General features: G+C 37.2%; 1 protein-coding gene across 1 annotated transcript; it reads left to right on the top strand.

Annotated features, from left to right (window-relative positions):
• The first annotated feature begins 5,093 nt into the window (after positions 1-5,093).
• ccnf (cyclin F) lies at positions 5,094-26,088 on the top strand. Its single transcript, XM_081389031.1, has 17 exons — positions 5,094-5,321; positions 6,601-6,755; positions 6,848-6,954; positions 7,946-8,013; positions 8,101-8,297; positions 9,545-9,598; positions 9,964-10,068; positions 10,156-10,233; positions 13,562-13,710; positions 14,341-14,505; positions 15,633-15,756; positions 17,709-17,889; positions 19,535-19,622; positions 21,285-21,384; positions 21,471-21,604; positions 22,535-22,707; positions 24,611-26,088. The coding sequence occupies exons 1-17, from the start codon at positions 5,309-5,311 to the stop codon at positions 25,015-25,017; spliced, it is 2,298 nt and encodes a 765-aa protein (XP_081245157.1). The 5' UTR covers positions 5,094-5,308; the 3' UTR covers positions 25,018-26,088.
• The last annotated feature ends 221 nt before the right edge of the window (positions 26,089-26,309 follow it).

The following is a 26,309-nucleotide window of genomic DNA, read 5'->3' as shown; positions in this document are numbered from 1 at the left end:
AGTCATTGTTTCTATGTTGTGTCTATGTTGTCTCTATATTTTGGGTGGCTGCTATGGCATCATTAGGGTGTTTTTCTGCTAGCCAGGGTGTTACTAGGGTGTTTTTTGTTGTTGCGAGGGTTTTCTGTGTGGTTGCCAGGGCATTGCGATGCTATGTTGTTTCAATGCGTGTCTGTGGTGGCTAGGGCATCATTAGGGTATTTAGCAGCTAACCAGGGTGTTTTTTGTTGTTGTTGTTGCTATGGTTTTCTGGGTGGTTGCCAGGGCATTGCTATGTTGCTAGGGTTTTGCTATTTCTAATGCTGTTTCTATGTTGTGGCTGGTGGCTAGGGCATCATTAGGGTGTTGCTAGGGTGTTTTTTGTTGTTGCTATGGTTTTCTGAGTGGTTGCCAGGGCATTTGTTGTTTTTGTTGTTTCTATATTCTGGATTGAGGGTATCACTAGGGTGTTTGGCTGCTTGCCAGGGTGTTGCTAGGGTGTTTTTTGTTGTTTATATGCTGTTTCTATATTTTGGGTGGTTACTAGGACATCACTTGGATGTCTGGCTGCTTGCCAGGGTGTTGCTTGGGTGTTTCCAGGTTTTTATGCTGTTAGGAGGTTTTGTTTGGCTGCTTGGGTTTTCTGGGTGGTTTCAAGGGTATTGATATGTGGTTTCTAGGTTGTGTCTAATCTATGCTAGGGCGTTTTGCTGCTTGTCAAGGTGTTGCTATGGTGTTTCTAAATGGTTGCTATATGCTGTTAGGGTGTTTTTTTTTGCTATGGTGTTGGTGTTTTTGGGATGTTTTGGGTAGTTAGGTTGTTGCTCACTGACCAAAGTCAAAAGAGTCTGCATTCGGTTTGCAGTCTATACTATTATTAAGTATATTATGCACCCAAAACTTTTATTTAGATTTATTTATTTTATATATGCATCACACAAATCTGTAAAAAATGGAAAAAAAGTACTCTCTACTCTAGATATAGCTCTGGTCCCTTCTTAAATGTCAGTCATTGGGATTTTTTTTTTCACAAGCACAACTAAAAATACACCATATCCTACTTAATATAGCAAACAGTCCATGTTTCCAAAGCTGAAGAGGGGATGTGCATGTGATAATTTCATTAATGATTATGCTAAAGCTGCTAAAAATGTCTCGCACTTAACATCGCTGTCCCAGAACGCACAATGCACAGAGGCAAACTGCAGTTTGATATAATCTTTCAAAGAAGTCCTTGCATGGCTTTTAGACGTCCCATTTTGTGCCATCAGACAGTCTTTTCCCGAGAGGGGGGTGAATTATCCCTGTGAGGAAAACTTGAGTAGGGTAAATGGAGGTGCTAAATTGACTGTTGCATCAAATGGCAGGGTGAACTCTACCAGATGTTCCACTGCATTTATCCACCAATTAAGCAGTGAGAGTTTCCTGGAAAATTGCCTGCTTGGGGTCCTTCAATTATCCTCAGATTCAGCTCACACAGGGAGAACTGCACGGCAGGAATGTCAAAATAAATAAGGATGATCCGTTTTCCTGTTTCACCAAGACAAATATTTGGACTAATAGGGTTCAGTGAGTTTAAAATAACCAGCTGTATCCATGATTACTAAAATATGCAATTAGAAAGAGAATTTGGCACCATTGAGTAAATAAACACAAAGACTCTCATGAACATGCTGATGCAATGCAATGGAAATACAGCATTTGTATCTTTAAAAGGGTTAGAACTGGTAAACAAACTGATGGAAATGCATTTGAATCGTAATGAAATAGTCGGTATAAAACGGAAGTTGCGATAGTCTTTTCTCCCCTATTGTGACACTATTGTAGCTTCTCCAACAAGAAAAAATGTAGGGCAATACTTGATTTTTTCCATTGGGAATTCATTGGGTCATTTGCTATAAATTTTGTTTAAATTATAATCATTTTGGAGGGAAATCGACAGTTCGAAGTCCAGTGAGTATCAACAGATTTGATTCATTCTGTTATGGTTTGTGCTGTTAGATTGAGTTTGTGTCAAGTTAAAGTCACCATGAAATCAAAATTGACTAATCTTTTTTTAATTGGAATTTCTATGGAATCACTCCTTTATTGCAGTTTAAATGATTTTTCTGTGCAAGTCTTTTCATGTGCCCTCGTAATCTCAATCAAAATAACTTTCCCTCCCTCTTGCATTTTCTCTTCTCTGATGACGTGTTTACTGGCGCGAGGGCGGAGCCACCTGTCACTCACATGGGATCCACCAATAGCAAACCACAACCATCCAATCAAATCCACATGGACAAAATCAAGCCCCGCCCTACATTTGTTCGAGAATATTTTACTTAAACATCACAATAGGAAAGGAAAAGACAGCTCAACTTCCATTTCACGCCGACTTTAAAACAGTCAATCCTGTTTGACGTATTAAATCTGATTATCAATTATTTTCAAGTTGACGTCCTAATGTAAGCAGCCCCTCGCTGATTTATTCCCATTCTGTTCATTTTCTCAAAACTGTGTAAATAATCAGAGTTATATTTACTAAAGTTGAAGTTCCTGATCTTGAACTGAACATATTTCTGAAAGTCTGTTTAACACAGAAATACTTAGACACTACTTATTTTTCTAATGGTTACAAAGTTCAGTAGGCTTTCTGTGTATGAACCCTATGCCAAATTTTAAGCGCGCTGCTATTTCTCACGTTTATTTGACATATCTTCCACTGAGCTCACGAGACGAGAGCCGATAAACACTGACAATCAACTGGAATCTTCCAGATCCTCCGAGAGACACGATCTGCTACACCTGGATTTCCAACTATAATGTTGTTTCAGGTTGCCTTGGAAACACATCCATGGTCAATACAGCCCTCATATGGACCCTTTCATTCTTCAACAGGTGCACACACTCCCATTTAATGCTGGTCATTTGGAAAGCAGAATTCTGTTCCTTTGTATAAGCGTAATTTACGCCGTCAGTGGAGGCTGTTATCTCTGTGCCAGTTCAAAAACCTTCAGAACTTCATTAAGGTTTATGTGAAGTCAAAACCTTGCGTAAACAAAAAAAAAAAAACTTTCAACGAGAGAAAAACAATAAACAGATGAATATCATATCACATAAAGGTACGCACTAGCATCTAAGCAAGCTTTATATGCGCCTGTAACTCAGTTAGTTGTTTATATTCATCACTTGTTGCTGCCAATAATCTAATTCTCAATGACCGACTAAAGCACCTCTTGCTCTTCACACTGTCACTTGATTAGATTACTGGCTCAAATGCGTACAAGATGCTTTCTTTAACAAGATGCAAAGCTTTTATGACTTGAATAGACACTTCAATCATGCATGCAGTTGATTAGTATCAATAGCTCATTGCTACACTTTTAAAATAATGCAATATATGCACAAGCCTATTGATAAACAGTTAATACTGAGGAACGCATAATGTATAACCAAACAAAAATGACATGAATTATGACTCAAATGAATAGTCATTCCATTATATGTGTGGCGTTTTCCTCCTGTTCTCTTTGTCTATGCTGAAAGCCACTAATAATCACTCTGTCAGACGTGACAGGCTTGATGAAAGCTAATCGTCAGCGCTTTGTGACGGTTACCATGAACACACAACCCTCATTCATGACAAAGTCTCAATGCACTCTTAAAAATAAAGTTTTTTTTTACTGCGATGCCATAGAAGAACCATTTTAAGTTCCCTAAAGAATCTTTCAGTGAAGCGATCATCATTTTAAAAATCGAAAGAACCCTTTTCCACTATAAAGAACCTTTTGTGCAGTGCAAAGGAATCATTAATACCAATAAAGAACCTTTATTTTTAAGAGTGCGTGGTTGAAACCTGCGTTCAGAGCCATCCAGACACTGGTAAACATGTGAGAATGATTTAACTTTCCTGTACTGAAAGAAATCCACAATAGGTCGCAGCATTTTGCTGTCGGTATGTTTGTAAAATGACTGCTGAACTATCGACCATTGACCCAAACAATCAATAGGGATTAGTTTTATGCCTGTCCTTCTTCTCACATAATGAAACTTTAATCAATATCTCATCTACATTTATTTATTTGGTTTGTTTTCATAAAAAGACCCCAGTGAAAAATAAATATACCAACATGTATTTGAAATACATTTGTTTTATGCTAAGTGTAGGCTACTACAAATATAGTTACATAGTTATGTACTTAATATAAATATGCGATTGTATTTTTGATGTACTAAATTGATATACTTAAAGTCTTTATACTTACTGTAGTTATCCAGAAATAATGCTGAGGTCCAACTACAGATATAGCCTACCTAAGTGTATTTGACTGTGCAATAAAGTGGAACTATTGCACGTATAATTGAGGAACACTTTAAATATCTTGCATTTACTGATTTTATACAGTGATTATACTATCCTTAAAAGTGATATTAAAACACATTTTAGGCTTAATATTAAGAAATGTGCATTGTGCAATAAAGGAGTACTCCAAATAAAGTTATGTAAAATAATATATATATATTAATTAAATGCATTAAGTTATAATGATAAAATTGTTACTATGTTTGTAATTGGTAAATATGTAACCATATTTTAAAAATCAAGGATCTTTCTTTTAAAGGTTTTTAAAAATGGTAAATAAATGGTGTTATGAAACGATTCATTAAAATTATTTGAATACGATGTATTATTTAACACATGTAGCCTAGTATATTACTATTTCATAATTGTGACAGTATTATGCTTTAGCTGAAAGTGTGTTTAGTTTATTGCATAAATAAACAGGCTCGTTTTGAGGGTTGTTTTGGACGTAAGTCTTAAAAAATAATTTGGTTTAATATGAAAAAATACACATTTCTTCTGACATGTTATACAATGATATACTACATCTCCCAGAATTCTCCGAGCGAAACCACTCCTGTTCCACAGCACTGCAAGCGCGTAATTCGAAATAGCATCTTTTCAGCCAATACATCGACGCCTTTTATCCGTTCAGAAAAACGGACCAATGGCGCTTCGAGGTTTACGCGAAAGCCAATCAGAACGCAGCAGCGACCATGATGGGCGTATCCGTCTTCTGGCCAGTGAGCGTCCAGAGTTGATGTTTAAACTGTCCGCGCAGGCGTGGCTAAGCGACCGGGGGAGGGGTTTAATGGAAGTTGCATGGTTGGATCAGAGTAGAGTTGTGTTTTAAACAGTCCAACACTATTAGTTAACAAGAATTAAGTAGGTTAATCAGTAAAACTGATTATATTAATTTAAGGTCTAATATTCACAGATTTAAGTATTAATTTCGGATCACTGTGAAGCATTATCGCTGCAAACTGAATTCTCCAATCCTTCCTTGAAATGAAAGCGGGCGGTAAGTAACGTTAACTACATTATTCTTATCGAATAATTAATGTTTGAGTTGTAAATGCGTATGCTCATATTTTATCAACATTGATGAACATTTATCTTTCGATTACATCATAATCAGAGCTGAATATATATTTTTTAATGCTTACAAAGTTGAGACGTACTGACCCGTTAACCAACGTAACTTATATAAGTTAATTAACTTTCATTACTTCAATAAAAATATTCTTCCCATATCCATAACTGTGTTATTGAATTGTCCTTAATACATACTCTGAGGTAATATCTCCCAAAGATAGGTCACTTGTCCTCTGTCCCATAACTGGTTTATGAATAAGGAGGGAAAACTGGCCACTGGTTGTGAGCATGTCAAAACTGCCATTGCAAACTTACAAAACTAACCGTTATTAGTTACAATTTGTGTTTTATAGTTGTGTTAATGTATGTTTAAGCTTTTAAATTAGTTTAAACCGTAAATAGCCTCTTATGGTGACCAATATTTTCGCAATGCAACTTCTAAGTAATCAAAAATACCATGGTAATACCATGTTTTAATGGGCTTGTACTGTGGTAGGACCGTGATATTGTATTTACAGGCATGCCAATAACGCAATTTTGAATATGATATTCCTTGAAGTACCTTGGTGTAACAAGTATATAACATGTTATGCGTATAGTAATATTGGCACCACAGTGTATTTCAAAGTACCACACTTTTACTGTCTTTATACCATATACTAGTAGCGTTACCACTAAAGTACTTTTTATAGTGCTCAACCAATAAAGATTTTTGTTTATTTATATTTAATGGTCAGTTTCCATATCTAGCTGACAGAGTGACCAATATAATGCAGATATTCTTTATTAAATACAGTTTAATGCCATACAATAAGATGTAGCCTACCTGTATGAATACTTGTATTAGACTGTTAATAAACTAAAACATTTAAGAACAGAATATGTGCACTATTATTTGACCAAACTGTAGGTAGATTTTTGAACTTACAGGAATGTCATATACACCTGGGATGGCTTGAGGGTGAGTAAATCATGGGGTAATTTTCATTTTTAGGTGAACTAACCCTTTAATGGTCCAAACAAACCCAGTTATTGATATTAATAATCTCAAAACGGCCAGTTAATCGACTAGGATAGGCCAGAATAACAGTGACGAACTGCAATTTCAAGAAGTTCCTGGCCGCACACTGATTGCCTGCAATTATATTCAAAATGTGATTCAGTGTTGTTGTTTAATCTTGATTTTCTTCATTCTCCGTTTGTAGTGCTCCACTGTCGATGTGCCAAATGTTTCTCTCTCCCTGTCCGGAAGCGTGTCCGAAAGCGTGCGTCTGCCGTCACGCTGCTGTCTCTTCCTGAGGAGCTGCTCCTGTACGTCCTCCAACGCCTCTCCGCTGAGGATCTCCTCTCCGTCAGAGCGGTTCGTCAAGATGGACGCCTTACTTGCAACCTTAGAAATTCCCTGTTAACTGAAAGTGCATTTGTGATGTTGTATGTCATGTGATCCCACAGGTTCATTCTCATCTCCGTGACATTATTGATGGTAACTCAAGTGTCTGGGCACGAGTGAGCTTCAAAGACCGCTGGCCGGCCCTCAACACCGTTTGGCTCTTTGAGAGGTATGATATACAACAACGTTTGCCACATTTACCATACTATAAACCATATTTACAGTTGTTTGTGGTTAAGTATTTTAAAGAATTTGGTAATTCATGATTCTCATCATTTACTCATTCCTAAGTCGATCAAAACCCGTAAGACTTTCGTTCATCTTCGAAGCACAAATGAAGATGTTTTCAATGAAATCTGAGAGATTTCTGTCTCTCCATATAAAGACTGATGCTTCAAAACGTCCATGAAGAGATAACATAAATCCATGTGAATTGAGTGGTTTAATCCAAGTCTTCAGAAGAGGCACGATCGCTTTATATGATGAACCGATTTAATTTAGGCTTTTATTCGCATATAAGCTTTGATCAGCGAACAACATGCATATAGCGCTCACATATTATAAACAAAAGGACATAAGGGTGAGTAATTGATGACAGGATTTTCATATTTGGGTGAACTAACCCTTTACAATTCATTCAGATCAGTTTGTGAACTATTTAAGGACATGTTATAGGTAGATACATTCACGGTAGAAATTATTGAATTTGAATAATTTCTTGCCTGAACATACAGGTGAAACTCGAAAAATTAGAATATCGTGCAAAAGTTCATGTATTTCAGTAATTCAAATTAAAAGGTGAGACTAATATATTTATTTAGTATATATAACTATATACATATGCATGATTATACTTTTCAGAGGGCCGACATTTCTGTATTTAAAATCCTTTATTGACTTCATGTAATATTCAAATTTTCTGAGATTTTGAATTTGGGATTTTCATAAGCTCAAATCATCAAAATTATAACTTTTTCACAATGTTTTAATTTTTTTGAGTTTCAACTACATATTTTTTCAATTCCATGATATTTCCAGGTTTTCCAAAGCTCTGTTTTCATGGTAATGCCTAAATTGTGATATCCAAAGCATGCTAGTTCCTGTTTGATATCCATATTTCCATGTTTGAAATGAATTTTCTCATCCTCGACCATATCTAGGGCTGCGGAGAAAGGAAACTTTGAAGCTGCTGTGAAACTAGGAATTGCGTATTTGTACAATGAAGGGCGTAAGTTTCTACAGTCTTTTTTTGATTGAGTGATGTAATCGTCTGAGTGACTGATCAGAGCTGTAATGACGTGTGAATGTTCTTCAGCGTCGCTCAGCGAGGAGGGTCGTGCCGATCTGTGCGGCCGCATGGCGTCTCGATACTTCAGCCTGGCCGAGAGCCTCAGGTCCCCGCTGGCCGAGCCGTTCATCTGGCTCTTCATCCGCCCGCCCTGGTCCATGTCTGGAGGCTGCTGTAAGGCTCTGGTGTACGACCAACTCCAAGCCGAGTGTGAGACCAACCTGGTGAGACATTCCCAGCATTCACTTCCATTACAGTTCAACTCCTTCAGGCCCAGTACACACTTACATTTCTTAGATTGTTATACGTTACAGCTCTTAATGCAAGTGTTAAGCTTTCGTTCTAATTAAGTTCATTGTTGGCTATATGTTACATAGTGAAACTAGGTATTTATTGAGACCAAATTCTGATTGGGAACTGAAAAAAGGGTTCTGAGTATTTAGTTTTTTGGTAACACTTAACAATAAGGTTTCATTATTTAACTACATGAGTTAACCTTGAATTTTTATTAACTAATGTGAACAAATACTGTACAAATGTATTGCTTGTGGTTTAGATTAGTTCATGTTAGTTAATACATTAACTAATGTTAACAAATGAAACCTTATTGTAAAGTGTTAACAATAAAATAATTGTTTTTATAAATGAGCTGGTTCTTGTAAACCCAAACTCCAAGAATTATTTATCATATTTTCCATAGTTTGTTTCTCATTAATTTAGTTATTAATATTGTTCACTATTAAAATCATCTGATTTTGAATTGAGAATTACACACACACGCACATACACATATCTCAATATCACACACATACTTACAGTATGTTACAAAAGATTATTTCTATTTCAAATAAATGCTGTTCTTTTGATCTTTTTATTCAACAAAGAATCCTGAAATTTGTTTTATCATGTTTTCCACAAAATATGAAGCAGCACAACTGTTTTCAACATTGATAATAATCAGAAATGTTTCTTGAAATCATCATATCAGAATGATTTCTGAATGTGACACTGAAGCCTGGAGTAATGATGCTGAAAATTCAGCTTTGATCACAGGAATAAATTACATTTGACAAGATATTCAAAGTGAAAGTTCTTTTAATTGGTAATACAATTTTCACATTGTAATTTTGATCAAATAAATCCAGTCTTCATGAGCACGAGACATTAAAAAACATGAAACAAAAAATACTGACCCCAAACAAGGTAGTGTAGATTAATAAAATACACAATTGTTGATAAATATTTTTTTTCTTCCAAATTTTCATTTGGTTTACAATTCTTTTTCTTCCTCAAAATATTGTCAGTATGGGATCGTGTTTTTTCTTTTCTTTATTCCTCTCTCTTGACAACAAAATTGACCGGAATCTATGTAACCATATTTATCCGATTTATATTTTGTCAGAAATGACGCAGAATGCCATCTAGTTCTAAACACATCCTAATGTCTCTTTCTTTCTTCTGTTCTGTATAGGAACGGAGAGGGATGTTATATTACTGCTTGGCTAGAGTCCTCCAGCTGTTTGATGTGAGTTGGTTTTGTTCTTGAAAAGATGGCCGCCTAATCTGAGATTGGTTGTGTAAACGGATGTACAATACTACCAGGTTTTAAAGATGGAGTCTCATTGGTAGCATCACAGAATGGTTTATCCTCAAAGACTAGAGCGTGAAATGTTACTAATTTCCAACATCCACAGGATGTTCATCATTACTATCAAGTTGGGTGCTGCTTATTTGGTGTTTTCTGTGTATGGACTTTATCATTCGTGCTTCTCAGTCAATATGTCCCAGAGAAACGCTTGTGTTAATGAGTGCCGCTCCGCTCTGGTTCTCCCGTAACCCCCTTGAGCGGCAGGTGTTAACTCAATCTGTGACTCTGTGTGTGTGTGTCAGGATGAGGAGAAGCGTGAGGAGGCTACGTCCATGCTGAAGGAGTCGGCTCGTTGCGGGAGCGTGCAGAGCTCGTATCTGCTCTGGGAAATGAACCGCGGCACGTCGGTAAGAGCTGCTTCAGCGCTCGTGATTGCGCTACTCCTGTATCTCTGCAGGCTGTGTGCTGATCGCTGGTTTATTTTCTGTCCTCAGATCGCTGACCCCGGCAGGTATCTGCAGTGCATGCGCACACTCAGGGACTACGCTGCTAAAGGATGCTGGGAAGCTCAGGTGACTGGAGAAATGACGTGAAGAGAAAATTATAGAGGACCATTTATGCTTTTTTTTTTTTTTTTACATGTTCAGCTTTCTTTAGTGTGTAATGTTGCTGTTTGAGCATGAAAAAGGTCTGCAAAGTTACAAAGTCACTACAGAGGGAGTTATTCTCTATATCAGTAACTAGTGTTGTCACGATACTATAATTTCTAACTTCTATATGATACCTTGAAAAATATCGATATTCGATACCATTTTCGATACCATGGAGAAAAAAACTGCCACAATATTAAGGGTTTTTTTTATTTAAAGCTAAATATAACAAGTCTAGAACATGACAATGAGGTATATTTTACATGAACAAAAATGTCCTGAGGTAGTGCACTTGTTCAAGAGCATAAATGCTGGTTAATACATTACCGTTATTTGATTAACAGATTTAAACGCAAACGTGCGTGCATCACACACGAAAACAATGCTCACTGGATCGACATGAAGTCAAGTCACCTTTATTTATATAGTGCTTTTAACAATACAGATTGTGTCAAAGCACTTAACAGTATAAAATTGGAGGATAGTCAGTAATGTATAATAATATTAAACATTCACTTTTCAGTTAAAGGCATTTCATTCTTGAATTCAGAGATGTCATTGTCTAGCTCAGTTTAGTTTAATGGTTCAAAAACGCGAGGTGCACAGCACTTACCATCACACAGAACGAGCAGTGTGCTGCATTTTTTATGTTGCTAGGCAACCACTGAAACAGCTGTCCTGTCAGTCAAGTAAACATCAAATCAGCCTTTTATTAACTTTATTTACTTTCTGTTAACATTGTGGTAGTTACGGTTCGTGAAGTCGTTAAGCTCCTGGTAACCCGCGAGAGCACCACAATTTTACCCTCATCATCGCACTCTCCGGGCGTTCAAGCAACTAGCTTTCATCACTAAAACGGAAGGCCCGCGAGGCGCAGCAGGCGCATAAACAGCGCGCAGAACGCTTGCTGGAAACCAATTGAAAATAGCCGCCTCTCACTGCAAAAAACGCGTCAAGTGTGATCGGCCCCATTCACTTCACTTTTGCTATTTAACCAGAGCGAATGAGACGAGTCTGTGCACGTGTGGTGTTTGTCAACGCGCCTTGTGAAAGAAGTGAAAGTGACAGCTCGGCTAGTATCGATACTTCGGGAAATTAGTATTGGTACCGTTCAGATATTTCAGTATCGATATTTATCGTAATAACGATATTTTTGACAACACCAGTAACACTGTTTCTGAACTCCCTGAAACGCCTCTATTGTAGTCTTGAGTTTTGTACCATGTCACAATAAGAGTGGTGCAGGTATGATGTCACTTTGTAGGTCAACCTGCAGTTCGCATCGCGCTGGTTCCCTGACAAAAACCCAATAGAATTTTCCAATTGGCTTTTGGATTATTATTAATCTCTGTGAAAGTTTGATACTTGTACGTTTTGTCCATCAAGATAATTATCACAGATGAACTCAACTTTTATGAATTTTGTAGCCTAAATGCAGTCGCCAGAAGTAAAAAGCTAAAGGTAGACCATAAACGAACTACACCACGGTCCCACGACTTGAACGTCACCATCATTAAGCTTCCGACAACTGTTTTTATCTAAAAACATTTTCCCAGAACGTTTGAGTTAAGGGCCGTACACACCGGGACGAATATCGGCGCGCGTTATTCGCCAGCGTTTTTCAATGCGTTTTTTGTGTTCACACCCAAGCGATTTTCGCTGATGATGAGCCGAGTGAACATGCAAATTCATTCCCTGACATTAGATGGCGCTTAATACCACTCCATAACAGTTCTCTTTTATCAAGATTTTTGTAGTCGCTGTCGCGTTTGTCATATAGTTATTTATGTTCCGACACCAACGAGACCAGCAGCTCTACATTTATCTTGCCTTGCATCTTCCTCGTCTTATTTCTTCCCGGCAGTGTTTAGACGTTACTCGGCGTATATCTTCTTCGCCGTTACGTATGTGTGCTCGGCAAGACCGTTTTGTGTTTGAGCGCCCCCAAGTTGTGTTTTACTGTAACTTCAGAAGCTCCACGTGAGCAAAAGCGCCAATCTCATTGGTCGGATAGTTTTTGACGCGGCGCGTCAAACCAAAAAAACGAACCCGAGGCGTTTTTTAAAAAATGACGCTTTTACGCGTGGCGTTTTTCGCGTCGGTGTGCACACTCACATTGGCACCCTTTGTTTAGTCACGAGGCGTTAAACTTCGGCGAATATCGCGCGCGAAATTCGTCCCGGTGTGAACAGGCCTTTAGAGTTTGTAAGAGCACAATTATGATCATAATGATGCTGTGAAAGCGGACTGAGTTTATCTGTTCAGCGCGATGATCTCCTCGACAGCCTCTGTAGTCCCATTTACCTACTTGTTAGCAACAGCCTATTTCAAGACACGTAACCACTTAAAAAAAATCACGAGTGGGGGGTAATACTGATGTATTTTAATGCCGTAGAATAAAACGTGAAACTGTCTTGAGCTTGTGTTCACCACAGACCTTATTTAAAAACCCATGGTCTTCGGGACGATGGAACCGGAAGTGCTAATGTAACTGCGTTTTAGCCTACAAAGTGATATTCCCCATTTAAATAATTCCCGCCCAAGGCATATGCAAAATAAAGGATTGAGGTATAGTAGTGCAAATGCTGTTTTGTGTTGAGAATTTTTTTTTATTTTTGCTTTTGTCAATTTTTCCCTACCTATATTTTTTTCTTAACCAGCTGTCATATAACAAATTGTGCTTTTTATTTGTAGTTTTTTATTTGTATCATTTGAGAACAAAAACAATTACTTGACTTGAGAAAAAAAAGAATGAAAGCTGCACATAAAATATTTTTATAAAATATATCTAAAAAATATATTTTTGTCCGTTTACTTTTTTCCTTTGATGGCTCAGCCTTCAGTTTAGTTTCATTTTTTGACCTTTGTTGTTCGAAAATGATGACTGTGATGGGGTGTTTGAAGTCATCACCAACCACCCGTCTCCATTATTCCTCCATCCTCACAATGTCAGTGCTCTGAGTGCGCTCATAATGGAAGTGCACACCCTGGGAAAGATGCGTCATATTTCCTGTTATCTCATCTGGAGGTTTTCTCTGCCATTGTTGACATTGACTTGTAATAATCAGCAGCTGTGCCAGATTGAAAGCCACTCTGATGTGTGTAAATGGGTTTGGATGGGAGCTCTTCAAATGAAGAGTAATGCTTTTTTTTTTGTGTTAAAATCTGTTCATTTGTGATGCCATATTAAACACACAAGCACACACAGAGGGTTTCATGTTTATCTAACTTGTCTGTTCTGATCTCCCAGCTGGCGTTTGCGAAGTCATGTGGCACCGCTAACCCTCTGGGTCTGGAGCCGCGGGCCTGCGCTGAACTCGTGGCCCAGTTCTTCCACTCCGGGCCGTCGCCCCTGCAATACCCGCTAAGTCTGCAGGGACAGGACATTACCACTAAGAGGTACGTCATCAACGGTTTGGACAAACGCCCATCTCAAAATATTCCTATAGGGTGCACAGTATACAGTCATGGAAAACCTGCAATATCAGGGGATTGTAAAGTTGTTGTTTCTTGGCTTGAAAGTCACATTTGTTTGTTTTGTCTAATTTAAAACATAAACATACATTTTTTTTTTAGAATTTAGAATTTGTAAAATTACGAAGTCTAAAATGGAAATAAATCAGTTATAGCGATATAGAAATGTGTGTTTGTCATTTTTGTTAGTTTAATTATTAAAACTAAAATGAATATTTAAAATGTAAAAGTCAATTTGTATTAATACATACTATAATAATATATTAAAATATTAAAATAACAATAATAGTGTTGCATGCTTTTATATTTCCAGCAAAATCCCTCTGAATATATTGCAAATATTCAATACTTATCGCTAAACAAATGCAGACTGTCAACTGAATCTAATTACTGAAGCACTATTACAGCATTTTTTGGTGATAAAATGATGGTCAGGTTGGCCACAGTGTGTTTAGTTCTCATATTATTTATTAATCGAATCACTGATTGAACAAATCCTGTGTCCTTTGCTTTTCAGCTTCATGTTTTACACTCATCACCCGTATGTTTTTGCAGGTATATTCTGGTGGACTGGCTGGTGGAGGTGACCACCATGAAGGACTTCTCCAGTCAAGTGCTGCATGTGACCATCGGATGCGTGGACCGCTATCTGAGCCTGTGTTCAGTACCCAAGGCCCAGCTGCAGCTCCTGGGCATCGCCTGCATGGTGATCTGCACTCGGTGAGCAACGAGACGCTCTGCTGATCGTGTTCTTGAACTGAACGATTAATCATTAAAAGATTGCAATGTTAATTCAACCACCCAACGCAATCTTTTTTCTAAATCACAACGATTCGACTATGTCTATTAAACCTTTGACGAGTACGTTCACAACGAGCGTATTTGCAATTGAAATATTCATTCAAGAGATTCGTAAAAAAATGTATTCATCCTGTAAATGAAACAAGAAGTCTTTATGAGTGAGTCTAGCTGTGTTCGAAATCGCCCTCGATTCAATATTCCCTACATTACTCCACTAATGTTGTCCATTTGAAAGAGCGAATGGAAACGAGTAAATTCGGACACTGAGTGCGTCGGAAGGGCAGCCGCTTTTGCATAGTTTGTACTTGCTGATTAATAATCATTTGAAACTTATCAAACTGACAGCTCCAGTAGTATTGAGAAGATCTATCTTGAACTCTGGCGTAAAAACTATAAATTTGACTAAACAATTTAATAATCAATTATATAGGAATTGGAAAATAGATGGCGGGATGATTCGGCTGCGGGCGCCATCTTCTGGCCCCATGACCATCACAGTGCATTATGGGTATTCTCTAGCCGTTGAGTGTACATCAGTTGTAAACTCATTGCAGTGCATTGTGGAATTGAATGAGTGCACTCGATAACATTCACTATGGTTTGGGATTTTAAGCGATTTTTGACACAGCCATTGAATCATTCATTCAAGAGATTTGTTCCAAAACATTGTTTCATCCAGTAATAAAATGAGTTAAGCCTTTGAATGAGTCATTGAATTACTCATTCAAGACATTTGTTCAAAAATATTGATTCATCAAGTAATGAAATGAAGTAAAGTCTTTGAGTGAGTCATTGAATCAATCATTAAAACCGATTTCTCATCAACAAAAAAAACAATCTAATTAAATATTTTTTAAATGGAGTGCAGCAATTGACATTTTGTCTCATCATCTTGTAAATTGCATGTTATTTTGTTTAGTTGTCTGTTTCGAATAATGGGAGAATCGTCATCTCTATGTGAAACAAAAAGATTTGATTCTTAGTTTGTCCAGAATCATGCAGCTCTATTCTAGACTGAGCACTTTTCTTTAAATCTTCTGACTCAGATACATCAGTAAAGAGATCCTGACCATCCGTGAGGCGGTTTGGCTCACTGACAACACCTATCAGTATGAAGACCTGGTGCGCATGATGGGGGAGGTCATCTCCGTGCTGGACGGGAAGATACGGGTCAGTTACTGAAGGACTCTTGTTTGCTTTCACTCCAGCACACAAAAACCTCATTATAGACTAGCAGCTCAGATTAATGTGTCTGAGGTTTAGAGCTCGACGCCAAAGTTGAGTGAGCAACCAGTCTAGATGGCATTTTAAGACCTCGTCTCAATGCGAAGGTTATTCCAGAAGGCATTGATAATAAGAAAAAATAAATAAATAATTGAGCAGAATGTTGACCTTAAATGCATTTCATTGATCATTGACCAGCAATCTAATCAAAAATGCATTATTTTTTTAAATCAGAATTTAAATGAATTGTATTAAGCCAGTATTTATAATAATTATTTTTGGTCTATTTGTGTAGAGTATTTTGCCCAGATCTGAAATATTTAAGTAACATTCCATAGACAATCTTATTTGTATATTGATCGTTTGTTTGTGTATATACAGATATTTTACAAATAATATCATAGTAATATCATAAACTCAATATTTGATTTGATACTTTGAGTGCCATACAGATTTCTTCGAAGCATGTTAGCATAAAACGAATTAATTGAGTCGATAAAGATAGAGATTGACTGACTGATATTTAAATTTTCTTCTTTACAGCTGATACTTGTTCAAGTTTCCGATAACTGATATGCAAAGCCAATGCTTTTAGATTAATATTGCTTGAATAATAAAAGTCTTTTTTTTTTTTTTTTTTAAATGTATGCAAAAATATTAAAAATATGAAGTTGCTTTACGTTTGAACAATTAATTTCTCAAATTATCTTCTTTTATGACAGAATTAAAATTTTTGGGTGAACTGTCCCTTTAATACCAATTTAAAACCCATTAACCTCATGCCATTATTTACTCAAGTGTAAATGCATTCATACCACCTCTGAGCTGTGATGAACAGTCTGTAAATATATCTACATGCCAATTCAGATGCAGCTTCTGGGGTTTTTTTATTACAATAATTATTATTATATCTAAAGCTACTTTTTGTAATGTGGTTTTGATGCTTTTCTAACTTAACAACAATAATGATTTGAAACTATCTTTTGGGGGTAATTTCTCAGCAATATTTAAAGGTATAGCGGAGGATCTTTCCGAAATTTTAGATAAGAACCGCCCTCTCCACTTTTTGAAAAAATGCACATGCGCAACACTCTACCTGCTCCCGAGAGGGAACGCCTATTAAACGTGTGCGAGGTTCTCCTCGTGCACGCTCTGTTTACAAGTTGCTGTCGGCATCACTCATACAAGATTACTTTCCAAAAGAAGATTTGCACTTTTTCACCAAATAGCATGCCAAACTTTACCTGTCGAGTAGAAACTTCGCGACTGAGGCATCAGTGGGAAGCCCAACCTGTGTTTTCAGCGCACGCCATCGTGTGAAACAATCTCCCAAAAACACTCTGATCTTGTTTCTCTCTTCTGAGGCCTTTCTCTTCTTCTCATACAGTTCGTACAAACTTTTTCTCTTGCGACCCTCAGACATTTTCAAAGGACCCGGTGAAACGGCGAGCTTCAATGAATGGCTGAGCTCTAGCTCACCACACATAAACACCTGAAAGTGCGCATGCGCAGAAAGCGAAAACTAAGGGACGAGCACGTACGACGGCCTTACGTAAACATATCACCAGAATGATTGACACTTAGGTGGACCAATAGTTTACACTACCCACCCGGAAAAAGAAAATCCTCCGCTATACCTTTAATATGTGATCAATTAGTTAACACATCATACATTTTTAATCGCTTGACAGCTGTAGTATAAAAATAACTGACTGCGCTTACAAGGATACTCTCTATAATTGTGTGTGTGTGTGTGTGTGTGTGTGTGTGTGTGTGTGTGTGTGTGTGTGTGTGTGTGTGTGTGTGTGTGTGTGTGTTGGTCTGTTCAAGCAGCTCTTCTCGTGGAGCCCTGGCTCTTGTGCGCAGTAAGTGATTTCTGTGTTAATGTTGTGTTTCAGACCGTCACAGTGCTGGATTATGGGGAAGTGCTGCTGTCTCTGGTCCCTGCGGAGCGACGCAGTTCTCACCTCTTCAAATACATCTGTGAACTCTCTCTGCTCTGCTCGCCTCTCACCGTTCCCGGGCCGGCCCGACTCGCCAGCGCCATCCTGCTGCTCACCAGAGCGCTGCACAACTACGGTACTACCGCCATCCCACCAGAAATATCACGTTACATCTACTGTAAAACGCTGGTAACTGTAGTTTCACTGTAAAAATACTGTGGCAGTGTTTCCAGTTTTATAGGGCTGAGTTAAAAATAAGGATTTCTTGATTTTAATCGATTCTCATTTCGATGAACGGATATTGTTTCTTAATCGATCTTGTAGTCTGTGCAGTTTTCAGTTCATGCATGAACAAAACTTCTCTAAACATATTTTTCCTTGAGAAAAATATACATGTGCTGTACCTGATATATTTACAAATGAATTGAAATTGAATTGCAAGCTTGTGTATTGACATGGAATCGAATCAAGACTTTTTTGTCAATGCCCAGTGATGTAATTTTAAAATACCTAGTACTTGAAGTATTAAAATTTGCCTTTTTACTTTAAAATTTACCAATAAGCATCACAATGAAACAGGTGGAAGCCACTAGAAACTAGAACTAGAAACCCACATGATCAGTCAATGTTCATCATAAGTGTCCATAAAACATAGTCAATACTGTTAAATATAGATGGTGCACAGGGTCAAATACACACAAGCACAAAACACCCCCAGGGTAACACACAACACTAAAATACTGCAATAAACATGAACTAAACAACAGAACATGTTAAACAAAACACTTGAACACTTTTACACAATTACTTGACTTGTAACAAAAAAAGAGGAAACAATTAATTATACAAAATATAAGCATATGTGATGTCACACAGGGACTTCTGTCTTTTAACGGGTTTTCATCATAAATTAAATGGCAAATTTTTACTGGCGAAACTAGAGATGTATTATATATCGGCCACCATATTGGTATCGGCTGATATATGTTCATTTTTAATGTTATCGTTATCAGCCTGATAAGAAAATTTGGCCGATATATTAAAGCCGATCAATTTTAAATTGTTTTTAACATTTTTAAATTGTTTTAAATGGCTTGAAATATGATTGGAATCCCTTCAAAAAAGGAAAATGCAGTAGCCTAAATGTGCAGAGCAAGTCTTTCATATTGGCGTAATAAAATCATGATGAGAAGAACATTATAATTGTGTGTTTGGGATGTGGCTTTTCATTGTGAGACTTTTGTTTTTGTAACCAGGCTCTCAAAAATGATATAAAAATTTGGATTTAGATTTTATCGGCCAATATATCGGTTACCGGCTTTCAAATATAAAGAGTTATCGTATCGGCCAAAATGTTCATATTGTTGCATCCCTAGGCAAAACCATGAATTTGACAGTATTCTACAGTAAAATTGCATATAATGCGGTTAAACCATTGACCGTTTTTTCACAGTATAACAACTTAGTTAACCAATTAACAAGTTTTAGTAATTTTTACATAAAAATACTGCACCAACTGAAGAAGAGCTGCAACCAAAATCTAATATTCATCTCGTTTTGAGAGTATGCAACGCTCACTCTAGATTCTAGAGGAATAAACTTGAGCTTTAGGAAACGTTTCAGCCATTCTCAAGGCCCTCGCCTTCTGATGAAGCTCAAGTTTATTCCTCTAGAGCGAGTGTTGCACCTTTTCTGTAAAACTTACAGTGTAGAACTGGGCTGAACCATTCCACTAACTTGTACAAGCCTTATTGAAGTTTTCCCGGTCCGTTTCTCCACAGTTCCTGTGTGGCCCATCCAGCTGGAGGAAAACACGGGCTTCTCCAAGCAGGATCTGGTCTCCTGTGCTTTATCGCTCTACGTCAAGTGGTGAGTGTCCACGTCAGTTATCCGCACAATTGTCTACATGCTTTTCATCTAATGAAGTTTAGTGGTTGTTCTGACCCCGAGAGAAGTGGTGTTTCCATGGAGCCGGTGATGTGCAGTCAAACGGGTGTTAACACGTTATCTGTGCTTGTCACTCTTGCCCGTTTGAGGCGTCTCCTCTTGGCTTGAGGAGTTTAGCTGGTGTTAGCATGTTGCTAAGCTAAAAATATTCTCTAATTGGCAAACAAAGACATTGGGTGAAATAGTGCATTTTGTAAATGCAAAGCTATTTTCTATCAGTACTTTTCAGTTCCTAATGGGATATATTTCTTTTGACATTTCCTATTTCCTTCTAGCGTCTTCAATGAATGTTTTTATTGAGCTTGTCGCAATGCATTCTGGGTTTGCCTTCTAAATCAAGCACACATTAAAGGGCTTTGACTTTTCCTAAATAAGGTGTAACTGTCCTGCCTACAGGTTGGAATAGACTTTGATGCCTTAAAATGCGTACTAGATTTTGGACTAAATCCGTTGTCTCATCTTGTGGGCCTTTCGCTTTTTGTCTGAAGCTTTGCTGCTCGAGTATCTCGTGCGTCACTTGTTTTCCAGCGATTACTTTTATACAGCTGTCATTCTCTTCAGATAGCACAGGATGAGACTTCTTAGCAACTGCGATTTCTTTGAAGGATTTTGGATTATGTTGTGGGCCCGACATTTATTTAGGTTTTTGTTTTACAAAAATAACTGCTTGTCACATGAAATGTGAGTGTCAATATTTGAATAAGAATCATAATTACAATATTTGTTTATTCATTGTGTTTTATATTAATGAATATTTGTAATCAATTTATTTTATGTAATATTTATTATCTGTGTTTATCTTTATTAACATAGTTAGACAATTTGTTTATTTGCTTCCATATTAGTTATAAAATTTTATTGTTTTGTATAAGAATATTTATCTTTATTAATGTTATCATTATTAGTTGCACATTATGCATTATATGCTTATGTTTATAATAGTTATAATAATTATCTATTTAGTTATTTTCTAATATATGAATGCGTCTTTTATGCTGTTATTGTTATAATATTAATTACTACGAGTTGAAATGTATGAATGTTTTATATATATGTTATATGTTATGTGCTGTTGTTTGTTTTTAGATTAGTTATATAAATATTATTTTTAGTATGTACAGTATAAATGAATGTAGAATGTATTTATTATTATTAATAACGATATATAGTATTTAACACAAACATTTTATAACCGTTATATATTTTTTTATCTTTATGAGTAATTGAATTATTTTGTTGTTATTAATTGCTATGAGTTGTAATAAATGATTGTTTTGTTATTAGTTTTTATATTATTACTTCTAATATTTACCACTATTTATGCTATAATTCATTAGTAAAATATTGTATTTTATATTTAGTTATTATTCTTTCTAATAATGATGTATAATTTAATAAAACAAGATTTAATTACTAGTTATATTTTTTTAATATTCATCATTAATCTACTATAATGATGTTATTGTTTAGGAAGTAAATGCTATGATTTTGACTTCATGGTGTCTTTAAAGGCAGACCGCTTTGATATCTGCGATTATATTGTGGTTGTGTCAAACTCACCAGTCTCTTTCACTGCATTCACAGTTTCGGTCAAGATGTGCCCAAAGATTACAGACACGTGTCTCTGACAGGGGTCAAGCAGAGGTTCGAGGATGATGCGTACCAGCAGATAAGCAGAGACGTGGTGAGTGTCTCAGAGTCTGCTCTCGTTGTGTTGATCATGTGAAGTGCGTCCTCTGAAGTGTGTGTGTGTGTGTGTGTGTGTGTCAGGTGATGAGCTTTAAGGAGCTGTGTCAGGTGCTGGAGGTGCCAGAGGTGGAGCCGCAGGTGGAGGAGTCCAGCGCTAGCAGTCAGATCACAGAGATGCACACCTTCCTGTCCTCGCCCGCCAGCAACAGCAAGAGGTGTGTGTGAACCAAACACTACACACAGGATAGAGAGGGAGGATGTATCGCCTGATATCAGTGTTTTAACCCTGAAGTTTGACGGATAAAAAATGATTAGGACATGGGCACCAAGACCGATACTTGTCATTCACTTCTGTTTCTAGGGGGCGCTATAACTCTATGATCCTATTAACTATGATAAAGAAAGTTGACATTGACCAATTGGACACACCACATCTACACAACTCATTGTTCTATATTTTATCTTTTATACTATTACACTCAAAAATATAAGAACAGATCCTATATACAGGACAGAGTGTGTGTGTGTGTGTGTAATATGTATATTATGTATACATATAATATTATGGAATATATTATACATGTATTATGTAATATTTCAGTGATCAGTATCTGGCTCTATTTATGATATTGACAAGATATTTTTAACAGTAATTAGTATATTGCTTGTTATTCATATTTTATTTTATTATAAAAATATACTGATCATTGAATATATGATATTGAGAGAATATTAGTATTTTTTTCTAACAGCATTTTTTACTAATATATATATATATATATATATATATATATATATATATATATATATATATATATATATATATATATATATATATATATTAGTAAAAAATACTGTTAGAAAAAAATACTAATTTAATTAAAAAAAAATTATGGCTGATTTTATTTTAGTGTGAATGTCGTTAATAAATAAAACAGAAAAGGTCAGCTGTCATACATTACTATTCATATAGACATTTTGACACCTGCAAATAGCTGAAAATTGTTACCAATGCATCTGTAATCCTGTTATATTTCTCACTTTTCTGTGTCCTGAAGACCATGTTTTGTTAGATGTGTGTGTGTGTGTGTGTGTGTGTGTATAGAACAGGCTCTTTAAATGCGTTGTTGTTGTGTGTCGAGCAGGAGGCGGGAGGACAGCATGCAGGCGCACAGGGGCAGTTTCCTGGCCACTCCCACAGCCGAGCTGTCCAGCCAGGAGGAGATGCTGCTGGGAGACATGCTGGACTGGAGCCTCGACACCTCCTGCTCGGGGTACGAAGGAGACCGCGAGAGCGAGGGCGAGAAGGACGGAGAAGGTGAGATGCCTCATATATCAACTACATCATATTCTGAATCATCTTACACTAAAACACTAAGACAAAACCAGTTGTCGTTGATGCGGGACGAGTCACATGAGTGTCACAACATCGTTGTATTATATATCAGCTAGCGTGATCATTATTTACATTAGGGCTGCACAATATATCGAAATATCGCAAATGTATATGTCGCGATATGCGTATCACAATGGCTTGTAAATAACTAGGGTCATGAACAAATGGCAAAGAGAAAATCACTCACTGCTCTCGGCTGACAAACTTTTGTAGCTTTAATAAGAATCAGTATATATTTAATTCATACAGTGAAAACTAAGCAGTGTTTTATTTTTACATTTGATTATTCACTTGTAGGTTATATAATCTTAAATATATTTTAAAGATAATTTAAGTTTATTTTACACACTTTAAGCATTATTATATCGCATAATTTAATGAGTTATCGCATATCGCAATTTTCTTCAATATCGTGCAGCCCTAATTTACATTTACATTCAGTGATTTAGCAGACGCTTTTATCCGTGTGTGTGTGTGTATTCAATTACTTTAATTAAAGAACTAGTTGTGACCCTAATGTCATTCCAATCCTGTATTTCTTTAACTCCATAAAAACATGCCCCCCCCCCCCCCCTCCCCCAACTGAAAATGTTACAAATTTCATTGATTACAATGATACTTAAAGGTATAAAGGAGGATTTTTTACTTCCGGGTGGATAGCCTATACTATTGGTCCTCCTAATTGTCAATCATTCTGGTGAATCAATCAAACTTTTCAAAAAGTGGAGAGGGCGGGTCTTATCTAAATTCGGAAAGATCCTCCACTATACCTTTAAATGACAAAAATGACAAATTATTACATTAAAAAATCAGTCTTTTTAATTAAATTATTAAAACAAGTTAATATTTAATTCAGTTGTTAAATTGTTAATTCTAATAATAACATTTCATTAGTATCTCATTAAAGGTCCCGTTCTACGTGATCCCATGTTTCAAACTTTAGTTAGTGTGTAATGTTGTTGTTAGAGTATAAATAATATCTGTAAAATTATAATGTTCAAAGTTCAATGCCAAGCGAGATATTTTATTTAACAGAAGTCGACTACATAAAACGGCTCGATTGGACTACATCCCTCTACTTCCTCCTTTAGTGACATCACCAGAACCGTGTTTTGACTAACCTCCGCCCACAGGAATGCTCCCCCCACTTGCGCACTTCTTATAACTTAGGCTACTGTGTTTACTCAGCTCTTACAGTGATTTTCTGAAGTAAAACTGACGCTTCATCTTTTGTGTGATGTACAATAAACTTTATTAAACTCATCAGTACATGTTTGATCATCATTCGGACCTGGTCCGAAACAGCAGACTTGTAGGCTGTTAATAAATAATGGATACATACAAGCAGATGACAAATACGTTATAATAACCGTAATTAAACTGCTAAACCATACCTATTTCATCTCTATACAGCAATCTGACTCTGTAGGCATTATTGTCCGACTCGAAATGAACGCCGTTACTGAGAGTTTCTGATATTATCATCATTCCGTGAGATGAATTTGTCCTAACAGACTGAGCGCGAGCTCATGAAGCTCCGCCCCCTGGGTCGTCCAGCAGCAGCTCATTTGCATTTAAAGGGCACACACTGAAACGGCTCGTTTTTCTGAGCCCCAAAAAATGTCAATTTAAACATGCTGTAAAAAATGATCTGTTGGGTATTTCATTGTTGTAGTCTCATTGTTTTGAAAGCAGGAGCTCAGACTTTCTGCCTACAATCTCATTTTGTGCATCATGGAAATTTTTCTTTTAAATTGCATTATGTTTGCGTTTAAGTCCCGTTCATTTAATGTTTGATGAGCAACCGTCTCTCTTTCTGCCCCAGTCTCAGTGATGGAGGTGCAGATGGAGCTGCCGGCGGAGAGCGCTGAGGGACATTGTTGCGCTCTCTCCAGCGATGACGACGACAACCTCTCTGAGGAACCCAGCGAGGAAGAGGAGGAGACCAGCAGTCGAAGCAGACCCTGGATACGCCACATATCCTCATCCTCTTCATCGAGCACCTTTTGCACAGACCGCCGCAGCTCGGGCTACTCCTCCATCCAAAGCGTTCCCAGTCCGTCCGTCTCCTCGTCTCTGGTCTCTCCTCAGAATCTCTCCGGCTTCCGTCTCCTGCTGCCGCCCGCGCCGAGGACCCGCCGGCAGGTGAAGAGGAAGAACACTGCGGCTCACAGCGGAGGAGAAGCGGAGCGCGACGAGGGCGACGCCAACCTGGCCTTCCTCAGCCTGTGATCGACAGGAGGCTGCTGTCCCTTAACGCATCACTTCCTGGCCGCCCGCCAGGAGCACTTTCGTTCACGGGTGCTTTTTATCTCAGAGGGACACGGGCGTGAGTTCGCGTCCGTTTCGGAGCTTTTTTTAAGTAAGAACAAAGGTCATGGTTTTTTCTTCCCATAATGCATTTCACTTCAGCTCCTGACTGTTGACAAGCAACGTGATGAATGCCGATGAGTGTGTTGAAATCACTGGAACTGTCTCTGTTTTTGAAGTCTCGTGTACGTTGTGTTGCGTCTTCGTAAGTATTTAAAACCAGACTGTTTACAGAAACTGACTATTGTAGTTTATCAAATGTGCAAATATGTTTTTTTTTTACGAAGTTACATGCAGCTACGGAGGAAAGCGACTCGATCCATGAAGTTTCATGCCGATTAATGCACTGTCCGAACTGAACTGGTTTGTTTACGCGGATGTTTCTCGCCACGTATCTCGATTATTTATCTCGAACTCCGGTGTTTTTGTATTCGCGCATTGCTTTGCGTTCGTCACATCTTCTGCCAAAGTTCCTACGTTAACGATTTTCATACCGTTTTCTCTTTCTGCTTGTGATGCCACTGATGTTTTGACCTGTGAAGCCTGCAAACATACAGCACATCTGTATGAACTATGTGTTTTTTTAAGACAGATCCGATGAATGTGATCGTTTGACATGCTTTTTCGTAATGACCTCGAGAGACACCGAGCACTTTTTTTATGACCGATGCTGGAAAGCTAAATGTTGCTTCGTAACGAACGAGTCTCCATGTTTTATCTTTGATATGCTTGAACAATCAACCATACATATATATTTGTGAGTGTTCATCTGATTGAGGTTATGACACTAAAAGCATTAAGTTATTTTTGTGCAGGTCTTGTTGGTACTGTATGTCGAACATCACTAAGGATTGCGACTGTAAATAATTGTTCCTTGTTTATAACTGTAAATAAATAAATGTATGAAGCTGTGAAAGGTCATGTGAACTTGAAAACAGACATGTGTTTGTTATATTCTGAAAACCACAATAAAACAATGCAGTAGTTACATTTGCATGTCTACAGTGTTTCTTTTTCATAGGGAATAGATGGGAACTTGTGGTTTGCACACATTCATTGCACTGAAGATTTAACTTAACTCTAAACATCACGCTTTAGCACAGACCTCAAGATTTTTTAACACTGGTTTGATGAGGAGCAACTGCTGGTCAAACAGTTGTTAAAAGATTGAAGATGTTATTTAATTATAATGGAAAAAAAAGTAAACTAGTAAA

The sequence above is a fragment of the Scardinius erythrophthalmus genome (genome assembly GCF_964197995.2).
Source record: "Scardinius erythrophthalmus genome assembly, chromosome: 1".
NCBI lineage: Eukaryota > Metazoa > Chordata > Actinopteri > Cypriniformes > Leuciscidae > Scardinius > Scardinius erythrophthalmus.
This window is presented reverse-complemented; position numbering and strand designations above follow the sequence as displayed.